Genomic DNA, 16,825 nt, shown 5'->3' with positions numbered 1-16,825 from the left:
TAGTTACACACCTCCCATGACACACACACACACAGTATTGTTTAACATTCTCTGCTAGCAAATAATAAAACAAATAATGGGTTTCTCTGTGGTATACAGTGATTGGGATTATATGCCCTCCTGTTTCTCTCTGCAGGTGGGCAATCACTCCCCCACAGTGGCTCATGTTCAGAGGCACCATTTGCCCCCCGAAGGAGATGCACTTCTTCATCGATGACCCTCCATCCTCCTCTGGGCAAATAGCAGGAAATACAACCTTGGTGGAACCAAAACACCTCAAATGACAACAAAAAATAACAATTACACAAAAGTATTTCTGACAAACTAAATTCTATCTCCATTATGAATAATGATTAAACTTACTCAAGAACAATTTACCAATGGCATGGGAGTGCTCAAGGGTATGTTGTCTGACCAGGAGATTGACTGGCTTCCCATCCTCCAACAAGCGCTCGTAGATAATCTCGCATTCGGTGTTGGATATATCAGTTTCTCTAGCCTATTAGGATGGCAAGATACTTTGTGGCTTTCAGCTTTGCTGACAGGCTCTCTCATTATTATTATATCAGCAATTTGACCGATCATCTCCGCACATTTTACATCATTGTCGTATGTGGGATTAAAATCAACTCCGTTTTTGTGGTGGAGTCTGATAAACCGCCCAAATTTGACGAAAGGTGTTCTTCTTTCACAAAGAGCTGCCGCCGCTTCTCCTCCTCAGACAGCAGTACTTGCCTCCTCAAGGCTGCTGATACCGTGATTGATGGTTTCTCCTGTCTCAACAGGTACAGATCTCTGCGTTGGATATGCCGCCTAAAGATGTTATGTTTCGCTACGATATCTCTTTTCAGATGCAGGTTTCCTTACAGAAAAGACGAGTTTCCTGCCTGTTTCTGCACTCTACAATATTTGCAGAACAGTTGGCGACAACTCGCATTGAATCTATATGTGTCTCCTTCCGACGGCTACAGTGGACGTTGAAGTGATAGCGGGGGTCACGGTAGCTTCGCTAACGTTAGCTGCCTCAGGTAAACCTTATGAAGAGGCTTCATTAGTTGAACCTTGCGAATCCCCCTCGCCGGATTCCTCTTTCTCCTCGTCTCCTTTTCCCTTAAAATAAAATGGAATGGGCTTCATTTTTAGCGATGTTTGCCTGTGAACTTATAGCTTATACCGATACGTTTTTCCAGTGTTGTTCACCTTTCTCTCACTCTGACTGGACTGCGTCATCACTGAAAACTCTACTGTGGTTGGTGCATGCCGCTTGTGGAATATGCGACTTGTAGTTTTTAAACAATTAGCAGCGGGGGAAAAATAGATTAGGGTGAGTTTTAATTTTTCCGGTTCGCACATATCTATTTTTAGGGGCAAATGCGAGTGAAATACTCGCACTGTTAGAACCCTGTGTCTTACCTTGGTTCAAAGTATCCTAGCCAAATCAAAACATATCCGTGAAGGCATTTTTTTTTATATCATCTTTCTTTCATTGTCCAGTAGCCAAAGCCACACTTCTAGTCATATTAGCAACTAATGCTAGTTGTTGCATATTAGATTTCCCCTCTTTCTAAAATTCTAATGGATATTTTCGTCCTTCATAATGAAATCACTCGCAGATGCGGTGTCTTCCTGTCAATTGCATTATGGAACGAACATTCGTGCGTAGCCTACTACCTTGTGTGCATTGCTGTGTTTACGCCATTATAAACTAAAGGGCTGATCTGTTGCATCAGTCATTTCTTTTTAACATTTATTTTATGTAGCCTAGACCTACTTGTTGTATGAATTTGTGATATTATTTCCCTCAATAATCTCAGATTATGTTTGGAATATACTATTTATTTCAAGACAAACTGACAAATGGATAAGGTCAATTTTTCTACTATGGGGATAGTAGAACATATTAGGGCTGACCCCAAGTGTGTGGCACATGTCTTGATTGATGCCTATATCAGTGGACTGTTAATTCCCATAATTTCTAATCTGCAGTGTTTATTTGGTTACCATAATTTCTGTTAATGCATTCAATATGTTATAATTATTTGTGTTTTATAGCTACAGTATCATTGTCGGAGTGGGCACGTTATTTTCAGAGTGCACAACCAAGGATATACTTGTGAGAAACAAGTTTTAGTTTATTTCATTCCATTTCCGTGTGATTTAATTAGATTTTTTTTATTGTGTTTTGTTTGGAGCACTCCTGTCAATGTTGAGTAAGGACACACAACTGATTATGCAAAGAAGTAGGCCTAGGCTACCAAATGTAGGTTTATAAATGTGCCCATTTGGGGATCTGATAGTATTTCTGATTGTCTTAAACTCGCCACCACTAATGAGCTGTGGAGCTTCTCAAATAAATGTTTTCATCAAAAGCAAGTAAACAAAGTCTGTTTTTACATCCATTGAGCATTACAACAGTTCCTCAATGTAGCCTATTTGAAAAATATTTCCAGCTCTCTCTCTCTTTCGATAACTACTAAGCACAAAGAAATGTAAAAAGTCATGCTACTCCTTATCCCTTATCCCAGCCTACAGCTGTGTCTGTCTGGAGCTCACTGGCACTGGAAACTGAGGGTCCAGAATATTTGACCCAATTTTACAAGTTTGTTAACCAAGCGTTGGGCTGGAGCAAGTTAATAGTTGATACAATGTTTCAAGTTCCTTGCAGACAGGCCAGGCGTAGCCAATGTGATTTATTTGTATCAGGATATTTTCTACCTGCAGGCTGCAAGGAAAGAGTAACCTCACACAAGCGTTCATATTTAGCTAACTCTCGGCTGACAGAAATCACAGGTGACCTCACCATTGATCAAAATAATTGAGTAAAACACTTTCTAAAAATCAAAAGTAATGTGACGATGGTTAGTTTGTACACACATAAGAAGAGGAGACCAGATGAGTTTGATCTATTTGCATTATGCATTTTGAAGGGTGTGTCGTCGACCATCATTCACTTCCCTCCATTCACTCTGTAAGTTAACTCGAAAGATCAGTGAACCGTCCCTCACCAAATTTTGTTATAACATCTTTGATCTGACAGATTTTTACGTGACACCCAGAATGCATTGTATAATGTCAACAAACATGGTGCCACACATAGTTGGCAAGTAGTTTAGCATTAGCTCATCATAATCAGTACAAACTTCAACAAAGTATAATGCACAACCTATGCAAGAATCAGAATGCATGATTTGTCACCAGTACTTGAAAACGCGAATAAAACAGTAAATACATTATACTTTATACATACATACGGCACGCTACCAAATACTTATTTTACACCATAATTTGCAAATAAATTCATAAAAAATCCTACAATGTGATTTCCTGGATTTTTTTTCTTCTCATTTTGTCTGTCATAGAAGTGTACCTATGATGAAAATTATAGGCCTCTCTCATCTTTTTAAGTGGGAGAGCTTGCACAATTGGTGGCTGACTAAATACTTTTTTGCCCCACTGTATATGGATAAACAGATGGTCCCCCAAAAAATATAAAGGAAGTTTATATTAGTGTGTCGCCCAAACGGTTCAGACGATACAGACAGAAATTGGCAGATCATTATGTACCGACTTCAGATGAGTCCTGTGATGCTTGTGGGGATCATAGAGCATCATAGTTTGTGGGCCAAACCGTTCGGATGCTACAGATGTTTTCGTGAGAGAAACGATTTTCAGGATGTCTCATGGTCTGACAAACACCGCTCTAGCTTTGCCACCTTTCATCGCAGATGAATGCAGTGGAATGAGACGCAGCCAATGCAAAAAAAAAACATCTCTAGCTTAAACTGGCAGATTTTTGTTGGATTTTTTTAATGCTAATTTGATTTTCGCGGGGCCGCTGATATCAACGCGCGAGGGGTAAAGCGGCTCTCAGCAGAAATATGTGGAATACATGTTTTTTTAAAATTAATGTAGGTAGTTGCAGCAACGATTTAGCAGTGACGGGGCACACGGCTTAGATGCTGATTATATTCCCTCCAACCCTATCAGGGGTCAGTAAAAGTTCTGGGATGCTCCCCCTATTATGCAGACTGGAGTCGGACTGTACACACACAAACACACACACACACACACACACACACACACACACACACACACACACACACACACACACACACACACACACACACACACACACACACACACACACACACACACACACACACACACACACACACACACACACACACACACACACACACACACACACACACACACACACACACAGAGACTCTGTGTTGAGAGCCAGTGGCGGTGCTGTTGTGTCTGCGGTCACTGACTTCTTCATCGGGCATTTTGCATAAGAAGTCAAATCGCCTGGCGAGTGAATGGAAATCAACTGTGGAAAATCACCAGCTCCTTTTGGGGCCACTATCACATGATTGACCCCCTTCAGTGTAAGACCACGGCTTTATGACCTGGCTTGTTTGTTACAAAAGGTTTAGTTCTACATTTTAAATGTCTCATTGACACACATACCTCCCTAGATGGAATTACCCATCAACCAAATGACTGTTTTGAATAGTTGTTGTTAATCATATATTAGCTAGTCATATTGGAGCGTCATACACCGTCTCACTCCCCTGGTACTTCTGTCTTGCTCTCTGGAAACCTGTTATCATAGTCTAATCATTTTTAGGGCCGGGACAATAACAGTATCACAATCGTATCGTGGCAAGGAAACAAAACAGAAAGCGTATTTAACTTATTTAGGAAAACAGCCCTAATGTTGGAATCCAGAGTCATATTTATTTTCCAAATTTAGGGCCCTATAAAATCTGCATTGCAGAGAACGCCCACAGAAACCAGACATTAAAACAGAATTCAACCATATTCTAGAATGTGTTGAACTTAGTAGGAAATCAACTCAATTTATTGAACTTATTAGAAAATGCATTCATTTGCCCTTTTCATGCAATTTTCTGAAGTGGCACAGGCATGCCCGTCAGTGTGCATGTGTTTGGTGCGTGCATATGTCTACATTTCGTGTAGCTGTTAGTGATGATGCTAATGATAACCATCTTCTGGTTGAGATGGAAAGGCTTTCCCAAAAACATAAATAAAATGTTAAACTTCTTAGGGATAGCCCCCTTTTTTAAAATTTTAGTCATAAATGACATACCCAAATCTAACTCCCTGGAGCTCAGGCCCTGAAGCAAGGATATGTATATTCTTGGTACCATTTGAAAGGAAACACTTTGAAGTTTGTGGAAATGTTAATTGAATGTAGGAGAATATAACACAATAGATCTGATAGAAGAAAAAACAGCCTGTCTTTTTCTACCACTGTCTTTGAAATGCAAGAGAAGGGTCATAGTTCTAGCCATCACTCTGATTGTAATTCTGATAGTGTCCACAAGATGGCAGCATTGTATGTGCAAAGTTTCAAATGGATAACTTGAATTATGAGTAAACTACAAGACTTTTAGTGTGAAGTCCTCAAGTACATTTGGGCAAATCGTGAAGGAGACATTCACATTCATATGACATTTTTCTGCAAGAATATCGTCAAATCTGTGTACTTGGACTTTGATTCAGCTTTCCAAGTATTCATAGCCATATAAGTTCAACATTTGCAAAACAACCAGTTTTCATAACTTCCTAACTCTGAATATCCTTAGAATTTTTGTCCAAAATGAAAAGGCATTCTGTCGTACAAGGTTAGTAGCTACATTTTACAACATATACATGGTTTCCGGATACTCCCGTAAAGCCCAGCTCATTGGCTATCTAGCTTGTTTGACCTCGATTAGTGCTTTTTTTTAATTTGACCTTTATTTAACCAGGCAAATTCAACAAATTCTTATTTTCAATGACTGCCGAGGAACAGTGGGTTTTAACTGCCTGTTGAGGGGCAGAACGACAGATTTGTACCTTGTCAGCTCGGGGGTTTGAACTTGCAACCTTCCGGTTACTAGTCCAATGCTCTAACCACTAGGCTACAATCAGCGTGCCATAAATGCATCGCTCTCTGACCAAATATAGTGTCCTATAGGATATACGACACCCCTAATGATATTGTGAAGTCTTGTTACCTTCTAGGATCTCTGAGGAATACATACAAATGGGATTTGAGTCATTGAAACAACTTTTAGGGTGAGATTTTCAGATTGCTTTCTTTCTGCAAATTGAACGAGTGGAAATACAAAATCGATCGTGCATGCAATATGGCATTTTAGGATATGAAACAAGGATTTTATCTAACATGCCACTTCATGTTCTCTCTGGGACCCTTTGGATGATAAATCAGAGTAAGATTTCAGAATGTAAGTACACATTTCACCTTCAGAGGTGAATTGATCAAACCTGTCGTGGTGAAAAAAGTGTTTTATTGTAAGGAGCTCTCAAACAATAGCATGTCATTTTTTTGCAGTAATAGCTACTGTAAATTGGACAGTTCAGTTATATTAACAGGAATTTAAGCTTTCAGCTGATATACAACACTTTTATATGTACCGACATCTGTTGGTTCTCTAAAATCTGCGACCATGACATAACGTGCTGCATGATTTACAGCTGTCCCATTGACGGAACGCCAATCATTATTAATTAAGTAGTGTATGGCTACCTGGCAGAATGATATCATGATTATTTGCATCAATCCAATCGCCATTTGTTTTGCAAACTGCAATCACTTGACCTCTACAGCAACACCGCTTAACCAAACAGTGGTCTCTTCCTGGGGCATACTTGCATTAAAGGGTAACTACACCCAAAAATCTAAATTTCTTAATTTTTTCAAAGACCTCAAAAATGGTCTGCTGATGTGGTTTAAACATTATTGTGGACTTAACATCCAGTTTTATTGTATAAAAAAGTATTAATAACATAAAACTGAATTTTGGGAAAAAAAACAGAATCGGGTAAAAAAAGAAAGACAGACTGGATATGCCACAGTTTACACCCAGCAGGTTTTTAAAGGATCAAAGAGTTTGTTCTTGTTCGTGTTTTCATTTTTGCCATGGAAAAACATTCTCAATACTGGTATCTTCACAGCTACACTGACTGGCTGGAACCACATTCACAATTTAATATTCTTATTAGTGCTGAGCGATTTAGTGGTTGTTGTGGTCAGTTTGGTTTCGGTTCGATTCTGAAAAATAATCACAGGTTTCGGTTTTGAGAATTCTTTTTCAACAAAACATTAAATGTATTATGAAGTAATGACGACAACAATGATTTTTTGAGTTTTTTAATTGAAATTTTAAAGCCAAAAATAGTGAACATTCAATTGCCAAAACTTTGAATATTTTCCATGGTCTCTGTCAGCTTCACATTGGATAGACATCAATAGAAAGAATTGGAAATTATTCCTTAAATCATCTCGGCTCAGGCAGTAACAGTCAGTCAGCAAGTCAGTCAGCCAGGCCATTTGTCTTTTTGGGTTCCCTATACTGTTTTGTCTTCAGTCATCCTATTTAGCTAGCCTGCCTAAGTATGATGCAGAGCTGTCTGACTAAATAATTTGACTAGTTTGTCAAAGTAGATAAGCTATAATTTCTGTTCTGTGCTAGCTGCAGATTAACTAGGTCTTTCCTTGCAGCGCTGGACCACACGACTGGACAATTATCAAGACTAGACAAAACTAGAGCCTGCAGAATTAGCTTTTTGGAGTGTGGTGTCTAAAAAGCAGAGCTTCTCTTTTTATTGCGGCCAGACCTCTCCCCTTCTTTTCAACCATTGAATCTATGTTTTGACCATGACAGTTTACAATCTAAAGTAACGCCAAGTAGTTTAGTCTCCTCAACTTGTCCAACAGCCACACCATTCATTACCAGATTCAGCTGAGGTCTAGAACTTAAGGAATGATTTGTACCAAATACAATGCTCTTAGTTTTAGAGATGTTCAGGGCCAGTTTATTACTGGCCACCCATTCCAAAACAGACTGCAACTCTTTGTTAAGGGTTTCAGTGACTTCATTAGCTGTGGTTGCTGATGCATATATGGTTGAATCATTAGCATACATGGACACACATGCTTTGTTTAATGCCAGTGGCAGGTCATTGGTAAAAATAGAAAAGAGTAGAGGGTCTAGAGAACTGCCCTGCTGTAGACCACACTTTACATGTTTGACATTAGAGAAGCTTCCATTCAAGAAAACCCGTTGAGTTCTATTAGATAGGTAGCTCTGAATCCACATTATGGCAGAGGTTGAAAAGCCTTAACACAAGCTTTTTTAACAGCAGGTTATGGTCAATAATATCAAAGGCTGCCCTGAAATCTAACAGTACAGCTCCCACAATATTTTTATTATCAATTTCCTTCAACCATTCGTCAGTCATTTGTGCCAGTGCAGTACATGTTGAGTGCCCTTCTCTATAAGCATATTGAAAGTCTGTTGTTAATTTGTTTACAGAGAAATAGCATTGTATTTGGTCAAGCTAAGAGCTGGCAGCAAGCTGATAGGCCTGCTGTTAGAACCAGTAAAGGCCACTACCTCTCTTGGGTAGCGTAATTACTTTGTCCTCAGGCATGGAGGGAAGCCAAAGACTTTCCTCTAGGCTCAGATTAAAGATATGACAGGAGTGGCTATTGAGTCAGCTACCATCCTCAGTAGCTTTCCATCTAAGTTGTCAATGCCAGGAGGTTTGTCATTATTGATCAATAACAACATTGTGTCCACTTCTCCTACACTAACTTTACAAAATTCAAACTTGCAATGATTTTCTTTCATTATTCGTTTTTTTAATGTATGAATACAATTGCTCACTGTTCATTGTTGGCATTTCCTTCCTAAGTTTGCCCACTTTTTCAATTAAATAATCATTAAAATAATTGCCAACATCAAATGGTTTCGTGATGAATAAGCCATCTGATTCAGTGAAAGATTGAGTTGAACTTGTCTTAATGTCCATAATTTCATTTAAAGTACTCAAGTTTTTTCCCCCATTATTCTTTATATCATTGATCTAGGCTTCATAAAACAGTTTCTTCTTCTTTTTGTTGAGTTTAGTCACAACATTTCTCCATTTGCATTAAGTCAGCCAGTCAGATGTGCAGCCAGACTTATTAGCCACTCCTTTTCTCCCATTTCTTTCTCCCATAAAGTTGTTCAATTCCACATCAATCCATGGAGCCTTAACAGTTAATTGACCATGTTTACATGCCCACTAATATCCTGTTATTATTTGGGATACTCAAGTTTACTGTTTTTGAGTTGAAGCATATAAACATCATATCCTGTTCACAATACCCCCAAAAATGCTGGTATCCCAGATATGAGAAACCTGAATAAGATGCCTGGGATATGCTGATTATAGACGGGATACTGTTTCATGTAAAAACAAACCGTTTTGCATATCATGGTTGTTGTGGGATGTTTTTATGTTCAAAAAGTAGGCTACCTGTGCAGTCCTATCCACCATAAGAATTTGTTTTCCCAATACTCCTCCGTACTGGACCGTATAGTTTACTGGCTTAGGCTACCTTCACCCCTAATTTAGATACATTTCTGCTTATAATTTCCAACATTTGGTAGGCCATTTGTTTGTCAACTATAGTTAGATACATCCAGCTTCTCTTAAGTCATAACTTGTTGCCCTAGTAGACTAAATAAATTAGTGCTCACCAGAATGTCTTACATCGATAGAATGAATGCATTAGTGATCTAGTTAACACCGGTAAAGTTGACTGTTTTGTTCAGGGACCGGGGAGAAAACGCAATACCTCCAAAACAGTGGAAAGATTTGTTCCTTTGCAAAATGTCCAAATGTGATCAGTTTGTCCGGTTTTAAGGAAATGAAAAGCTGAGAAAAATATGAAACGTGTTCAGTTCGTTTTAGGTGCATATTTTATGTAGTTGAAATATGGTGCTTGCAGAAGTGTCAAACATAACACCAAACAAGGGCATTCACATTTTCTCAAGAGATGCTGAATTAAATCATATTTCTCAACTCCTGTTCCTGAAACAAAATGAACATTTGTTGTATCATATTACTGAGAGAAGTGTATAATTCTGCAGGAGTTTATATTATGCTACATGTGAGAGGTTATAGACCTATAGTCAGTGTCCAGATTTCAGTTACTATTCCATTAAACTCATATTAGTTTAAATGAGGAATATTCTGTTTATTCATGGGTAACTTAAGCGGGATATGAGCTACTATTCAGAATACTGTGCGCATGTACAGTAAACATGGTCATTGTAGTTAATTACTACATTTCTATGCTGAACTAGGTTGAATATTAGCTAAATGAAAACCACAACTCTCTTCAGCCCAGTGCTGCACATAGTTCTTGACTTGATTTCTCTCCAGAGAAATGGCACGTTGGGCTCACACAAAAAAAAAACGAAATGGAATTCAAATAATTTAACCGATGTCAGTCAATCAGTTGTTTAATAACCAAAACCCCTCTGAAATGTTGGTTAATGTCTCAGCACTACTGTTTATAAATGGGCAGAAAAAGGAATCCATCTGGCAGGTGAAATCCCATAGTGGCCCTCTACTCAGTATTCCATTAAGGCCACAGCACAGCTGCTCATTAAAACTGGACTCATGATACAGATGTGTGTATGTATACTGCTGATTCAGGCTCCCTTGAGAGCCACTCACACATTTCATGCACACACAGCCCCGGCGCTCCATCATGTGTGAGTTTGTGTTTTCATTTTGCGCTCGGGTGTGCACGTCTGCTCGCTCACATCTGTACTTCATCGAGCTGAATTTGTATGTACGTGTGTGTGTCAGAGAGAACCTCATTTGACTCATATACTCCTGGGTGTCTGTCTCTAGTCTATACACAGGTCTGCTGTATTTCACTGTGTCTGTGGCTGACTGATTTCACATCCTCCTGTGGCATCTGCTCCTCTCTTCCACTATTGTGTCTGAGCAGCAGTGCTGAGAGATCCGTCTCTATGCCCGGGGCCTCACCAGTACAAACGGGACTTTGTCCGGTTCACACAAATGCTTAACCCTGTATTGAAGCAGGGAGCGTATTGTTTTCCCCAGTATATTGCGCTCCTGGAGGGCCTGTAGTCTCCCCAGATTAAGCAAGCTTGTTTCTCCCCTCCATGCTGGAGAGTGTCATATTACATTGGGTGCAGGCCAGGACTGGCTGTCGTCACCCCTCCCTCTCCACCCAGGGATTAGTCTGTGGTTGGATGTGTTCTGTGTTGGCAGTAGCTTCATCCATAGCAGGCATGGCAATACTACCCAGCCAGACACATCCACCACATGCTGGACAGGGATTCTACATTGTCCCTCTCACAGAGTGATGAGTGGGATCAAAACGGGAGTTTGTCATCGGTTTAGCTTTTCAAAAACAGAATTTGGAAAATAGATGATGGTGAACCATTCAAGGCTTTGTTCTCACTCCTTCATCAAAGCAACAGTAATATGCTGCTTTTAATTGTCTCAGCAGGGGAGAAATCAATCTAGAACATATCTATAAAAAGGTTTTTATTGCCATAGAGATGGAAGCATCTCATGTGTGATAACATGTAGCCTACACAGCCACTGTATTAGGTGTATATCAAGCCTTCTGGAGGAAGGAACATTCGGGATACGTCTCTCTCCCCTCTCTTTCCTCCACATACAGTGATGGTCTTTTCCAGCCTACACCTTATTCTTCTGGGTTTTGCCGGCGGGCCTCACAGAATGAATTGCTCTGGAAGTCATTGAAGCAGTAGATTGACTTGTGGGTGTGTATGCAATTATCATAGAAACGACATTGAGGCAGCAGTGAGCCTACTGGCTGTAGCCAGATATGATTGAATCTGGGAAGTGGAGTGTTTACCCGGGTGGGTGTCACAAACACAGTGAAACACATTGTTCTTAATGAGTGCACTGGGGCTGTTGTCTCATTTGGAAAGGGCATCTGATGTACTGCCTTTTGTTTTCTGTGTTAAAATATGTACACGCTGCGATTCACCATCCAATGTTTTCGTGCGTATTTGCTCTGGATGATGTCCAGAGTTGGGGGAAATCTCAGGAGAGTGGTTTTGGCTCAGCTCTCTCGCTAAAAGCGAGACAGACTCTGCGACAAAGCCTTTCACTCGCTCACATAACTTGTCTTTTGTGTGTGGCTCTTGTTCTAATGCCTTTTATCTACTGGCCTAAGAGTTGAGAGTGGTAGGACACCCACACACACACTGCAGTCCAGGTGGATTCCATGGAGAGCAGGTTTTCCTAAGCCATCAGTGCTGCAGTGCGCTCCGGCAACCTGTTCCAGCCAGGCATAACTCCAATCTCAGGCCACGTCTCTTTCCCATTGCCCTCTCTCTCTCCAATGCCTTATGAAACATTTATTCTGTGATTGAAGTTCTGCATTGCGCTAATTGTCCGCAGCCAGCCTTCCTGTCAGAGAGAGCACCTTTCCAATTTCAAAGTGTGATTCCTCTCCTCGCCTTGCTCTCAGCAGGCAGTCCACTCCATCAGCCTCTCCGCTCTCACAGGTACCAGAGAGTCACGCAGAAGAAAACATGCAGTAATGGAGCCTGCTCTGTGTTCCCACTGGCTTGGCTTCGCCTGTGTGAGCGTTCATATTCATACACTCTGGCTGTCATTGTTTTACTTGTAGATGGCTTTGTTGCAGTGGAGCACCCTCCCACTTTTAAGTGCTCTGAATCACTGTCAGAAACACTGAGTGTACAAAACATGAACACTTTACTAATATTGAGGTGCATCCCCCTTTTGCCCTCAGAACAGGCTCAATTTTTTGGGCATGCACTCGACAAGGTTTCGAAAGCATTTTACAGAGATGCTGGACCTTGTTGACTCCAATGCTTCACCTAGTTGTCAAGTTGTCTGGATTTCCTATTGGTGGTGGACCATTCTTGATACACACGGGAAACTGTTGTGTGAACATCCCAGCAGCGTTGCAGTTCTTGACACAAACCAGTGAGTCTGGTACTTACTACCATACCCCGGTCAAAGGCACTTAAATCTTTTGTCTTGCCCGTTCACCCTCTGAATGGCACACATACACAATCCATGTCTCAATTGTCTCAATGCTTAAATATCCTTCTTTGACCTGTCTCCCTCCTCCCCTTCATCTAAACTGATTGAAGTGGATTTAACAAGTAACATCAATAAGGGATCATAGTTTTCACCTGGTCAGTCTGTCATGGAAAGAGTAGGTGTTCTTAATGTTTTGTACACTCAATGTATGTTCTCTGCATGTATGGTTCAGGGCTTAAATGTCCATATGGAGATGATTGGGACAGTTGTTTTGTGTGTGAGAGCACACACACACACACAGTACTGACTGTTCTCTCTCCTGATCTGATCCAGCAGCATGAGTCACTGGCAGGCTGTAGGGAGAGCTGAGCCACACACACACACACGACTCATCCACATAGAGTTTGATGCTCCAGTCTGCTCTATTTTGTCCCCAGTCTCTTTTAGATCTCTCTGTGTTGTCAGTCTGTGAGGAGGCTTAGTGTAGATTAATGACCTGACTAGACTAAGACGGGGAGGGACTGTTAAGACGATAGGTTGGGAAGCAGGCAGCGGAGAACGAGACGACTGGTGTCTCAACATATCAACCTCTCCCAGTGGAATGCCTGGGAATGGAGCAGAAACACTCACATTATATAGCCTTGTCACGTTGCAGCGACTTACCAGTACAGCAGCTCACTACAACCAAGGTGGTTTCTGTACAATTCAACCCAGTTTTGGGTTCCTCCCCGTATGCGGCCATGTTTGAGACCGTACAGACAGGAAGGAAGTTGTGATCTAGTTAGCTAACTGGCGACTGTTGAGTGTTTTTTCTTTTACCTGCCGATGTGGGGCTGACCCATTGTCTCCATGGTGACAGGCCCTTGCTCGGATGTACAGACGGAGCAGTGGAGGCTGGCTCGCTGCATTCCGCTGCCGGCGTGTCTGAGCACGCTGCCGTCATTTCAGGAGCAGCACGGCAACCAGCAAACACTGTCAGAGAGGGGGAGATGGAAGTGAGTGGAGGGGGGGTGCAGTTGGTTGCCTGGAGACTGTCGCCAGGGAACTCTAAGCAGTGAAGAATCTCTCATGCCATGTGAAGCCTGGTTGTGCTGAAGTCGAAGTTGATCGCCTTTTATTGTGTTCTTAGTGTCAGGAACGTTGTTGCTGACCTATTACATTTTCTGTTTGTTTTAAAGGTAGTTTTTTTGTGGCACGTTGTATGTCAAGCTTTCAGAGTTTTTAAAATAAAATTCTCCCCACCAGACAAAGCGTTTTACTACGGGCGTCTGCAATCACAGTTTGTCTGTGTTTCTGTTCAGAATGTCTTCTTTCAGCCAGTTGAGATCCGTGACACACTTGTGCGTTCTTCTCTCTGCCTGGCCCTGCTCCACACTGTCGCTCATCTATGCTGCTTGGTGGTGGAGGATCCCATCCGGAGCTTGGGGGAGAGACTGCAGGCTCCCTGCCCTGCCAGCTGTTTGGCTGCTTGGCATGGGTAGTGAGGAGTCTGAACACCTCTACAGTGTGTGGCGAGAACAGATGGTGTGGACTTGTACTGCTAATTCTAAAGAGCCTCTCCAGCTCCATCCCAGAGGCACTATTCCCTCTGGCCAACAATGACACACCACAGTCGGGGAAAGATTCTATTTCATTTATGATTATGCATCAGATATTTCAACGCTCGACCAATCACCATGACTTCGAATATGCAGTCCCGTCGCCATGACTGCTTGACTTCAGGCTTCCTCATGCTCATGTTCTCATGCATCCATCACTGAATGAGTGCGTTCAATGGAGAACTAGCCCTTGTATTGTCAGTGTCTCCCTTTCTATCCATGTAACATCTACTTCTGTTTTCAAGATCAAAGAACATAAATAAAATCCGCTAAAGGGGCAGGACAAGGGTTTCACAGTATTCTGCCTGCCATCGCTGAGTGTATGTGTTTCCAACTCTTTGTGATTTTATTTCCTGCTCTTTTGTGGGCCCTCCATTGGTCCCCAGCTATCCATCATGCATTGTTTGGTGCTCTACTCCTACTCCTGTGGCTATTCTTATGCTAGCTTTGACCCCCTCATCCTGCTCCCACTCTGTGTGAAGGGGGTCTATGGGAAAGGCTCTCAAATCTCCCTCTGTGTTGCTAATGGCTTTAGACTCTGTTCACTGAGTGAGGGGAAAAGTTGAGATCAGCCAAGAAATGGCTTCTCGCTGCACTGGCCTCTTCACCCGCCCAGCATCTCCACTTTCACTCCATGGCAGCCTCCTTTCTACTCCTCCTTTCTTTTGAGCTTTGTTACCCTCTTTTCTCCCTAATCTGTATCCACCAACTCTCATCCCTGTCGGTCTCCCTCACCTTCTCTCTGTGTACAGGGCTTTGGTGGGGATTTGGCAGGGCGGTAGCAGCTGTCTGCCACACTACGCTACTCGGCGCTCCAGTCGAGTGCTCTCCAATCTTGAGGAGCCTTCTCCAAACCGCCCTTCTCTGGAGGGGTTTAACTCGGTCTTACTGCTCTGGACAAACCTGCGTGTGTGTGTGTGTTCATTCCCAGCTGAACACGTCTTCTGGTGTTACCACGGTGACCTCCCATTGATTTACACCAGCCCACCCCAATTTTAGGCTCCATTTGTATGCCGATGATAATTCGTCTAATCAGTTAACCCCCTCGAATCGATGCCCGCGCCCCATGGGAAGCTAATTAGCATGAGGTTATGTTAGTTAGCGAGCTAGCCAGCTAACGTTAGTTAGCTAACCGTACACTAACTTGAAAAGAAATTACTTTTGTCATAACCCCGTTCCGCTAGTGGAACCCCCCCCGCAACAGCCAGTGAAAGTGCAGGGCGCCAAATTCAACACAACAAAAATCTCATAATTAAAATTCCTCAAGCATACAAGTATTTTACACCATTTTAAAGATGATACAATTCTCGTTAATCCAGCCACAGTGTCTGATTTCAAAAAGGATTTACAGCTAAAGCACCACAAACGATTGTTAGGTCACCACCAAGCCACAGAAAAACACAGCCATTTTTCTAGCCAAAGAGAGGAGTCACAAAAAGCAGAAATGGAGATAAAATGAATCACTAACCTTTGATGATCTTCATCAGATGACACTCATAGGACTTAATGTTATACAATACATGTATGTTTGATAAAGTTCATATTTATATTAAAAAAATCTGAGTTTACATTGACGCGTTACGTTCAGTAGTTCTAAAACATGCATTAATTGTGCAGAGAGCCACATCAATTTACAGAAATACTCATAATAAACATTGATAAAGATATGACTATTATACATTAAACTTTAGATGAACTTCTTAATGCAACCGCTGTATCAGATTTCAAACAACTGAGTACAGCCTTGAGACAACAAAGCAGCCAAAAAGATAGGTAGTCAACATTACTCAGAAATAGCATTTTAAATATTCACTTACCTTTTGATCTTCATCAGAATGCACTCCCAGGAATCCCAGTTCCACCATAAATGTTTGATTTGTTCGATAATGTCCATCAGTTATGTCCAAATTAGAGGCCGACCGATTAATCGGAATGGCCGATTTAATTAGGGCCGATGTCAAGTTTTCATAACAATCGGAAATCTGTATTTTTGTACACTGATTTTGTAGATTAGTTTTATTGTTCATATTTTTTTTACACCTTTATTGAATATTTATTTAACTTGGCAAGTCAGTTAAGAACACATTCTTATTTTCAATGACGGTCCAGGAACGGTGGTTTAACTGCCTCGTTCAGGGGCAGAACGATGGATTTTCACCTTGTCAGCTCGGGGATCCAATCTTGCAACCTTAAAGTTAACTATTCCTTGTGCACTCCACAAGAAGACTGCCTATTTCGCGAATGCAGTAAGGCAAGGTAAGTTGCTAGCTAGCATTAAACTTATCTTATAAATAATCAATCAATCATAATCACTAGTTAACTACACATGG

The 16,825-nt window shown here is 41.3% G+C and overlaps 1 protein-coding gene across 12 annotated transcripts in view; it reads left to right on the top strand.

Annotated features, from left to right (window-relative positions):
- Nucleotides 1-16,825, top strand: part of LOC135512341 (zinc finger SWIM domain-containing protein 8-like) — a 212,671-nt gene that overhangs the window by 81,008 nt on the left and 114,838 nt on the right. The window contains exons 24-25 of one of the 12 annotated variants that reach the window (XR_010451400.1): nt 137-310; nt 786-1,028. The exons of 9 other annotated variants lie outside the window; for them this stretch is intronic. Coding sequence is in view for 1 of the 3 variants with exons in the window: in XM_064934277.1 (XP_064790349.1) it covers nt 137-243 (107 nt within the window). In the remaining 2 variants the exon portion in view is untranslated. Of the gene's footprint in view, nt 1-136; nt 3,291-16,825 lie in introns of those variants that run through there. 2 more of the 12 variants (XR_010451399.1, XM_064934277.1) reach the window with 2 other exon arrangements.

The sequence above is a fragment of the Oncorhynchus masou genome, chromosome 24 (genome assembly GCF_036934945.1).
Source record: "Oncorhynchus masou masou isolate Uvic2021 chromosome 24, UVic_Omas_1.1, whole genome shotgun sequence".
Lineage (NCBI taxonomy): Eukaryota > Metazoa > Chordata > Actinopteri > Salmoniformes > Salmonidae > Oncorhynchus > Oncorhynchus masou.
This window is presented reverse-complemented; position numbering and strand designations above follow the sequence as displayed.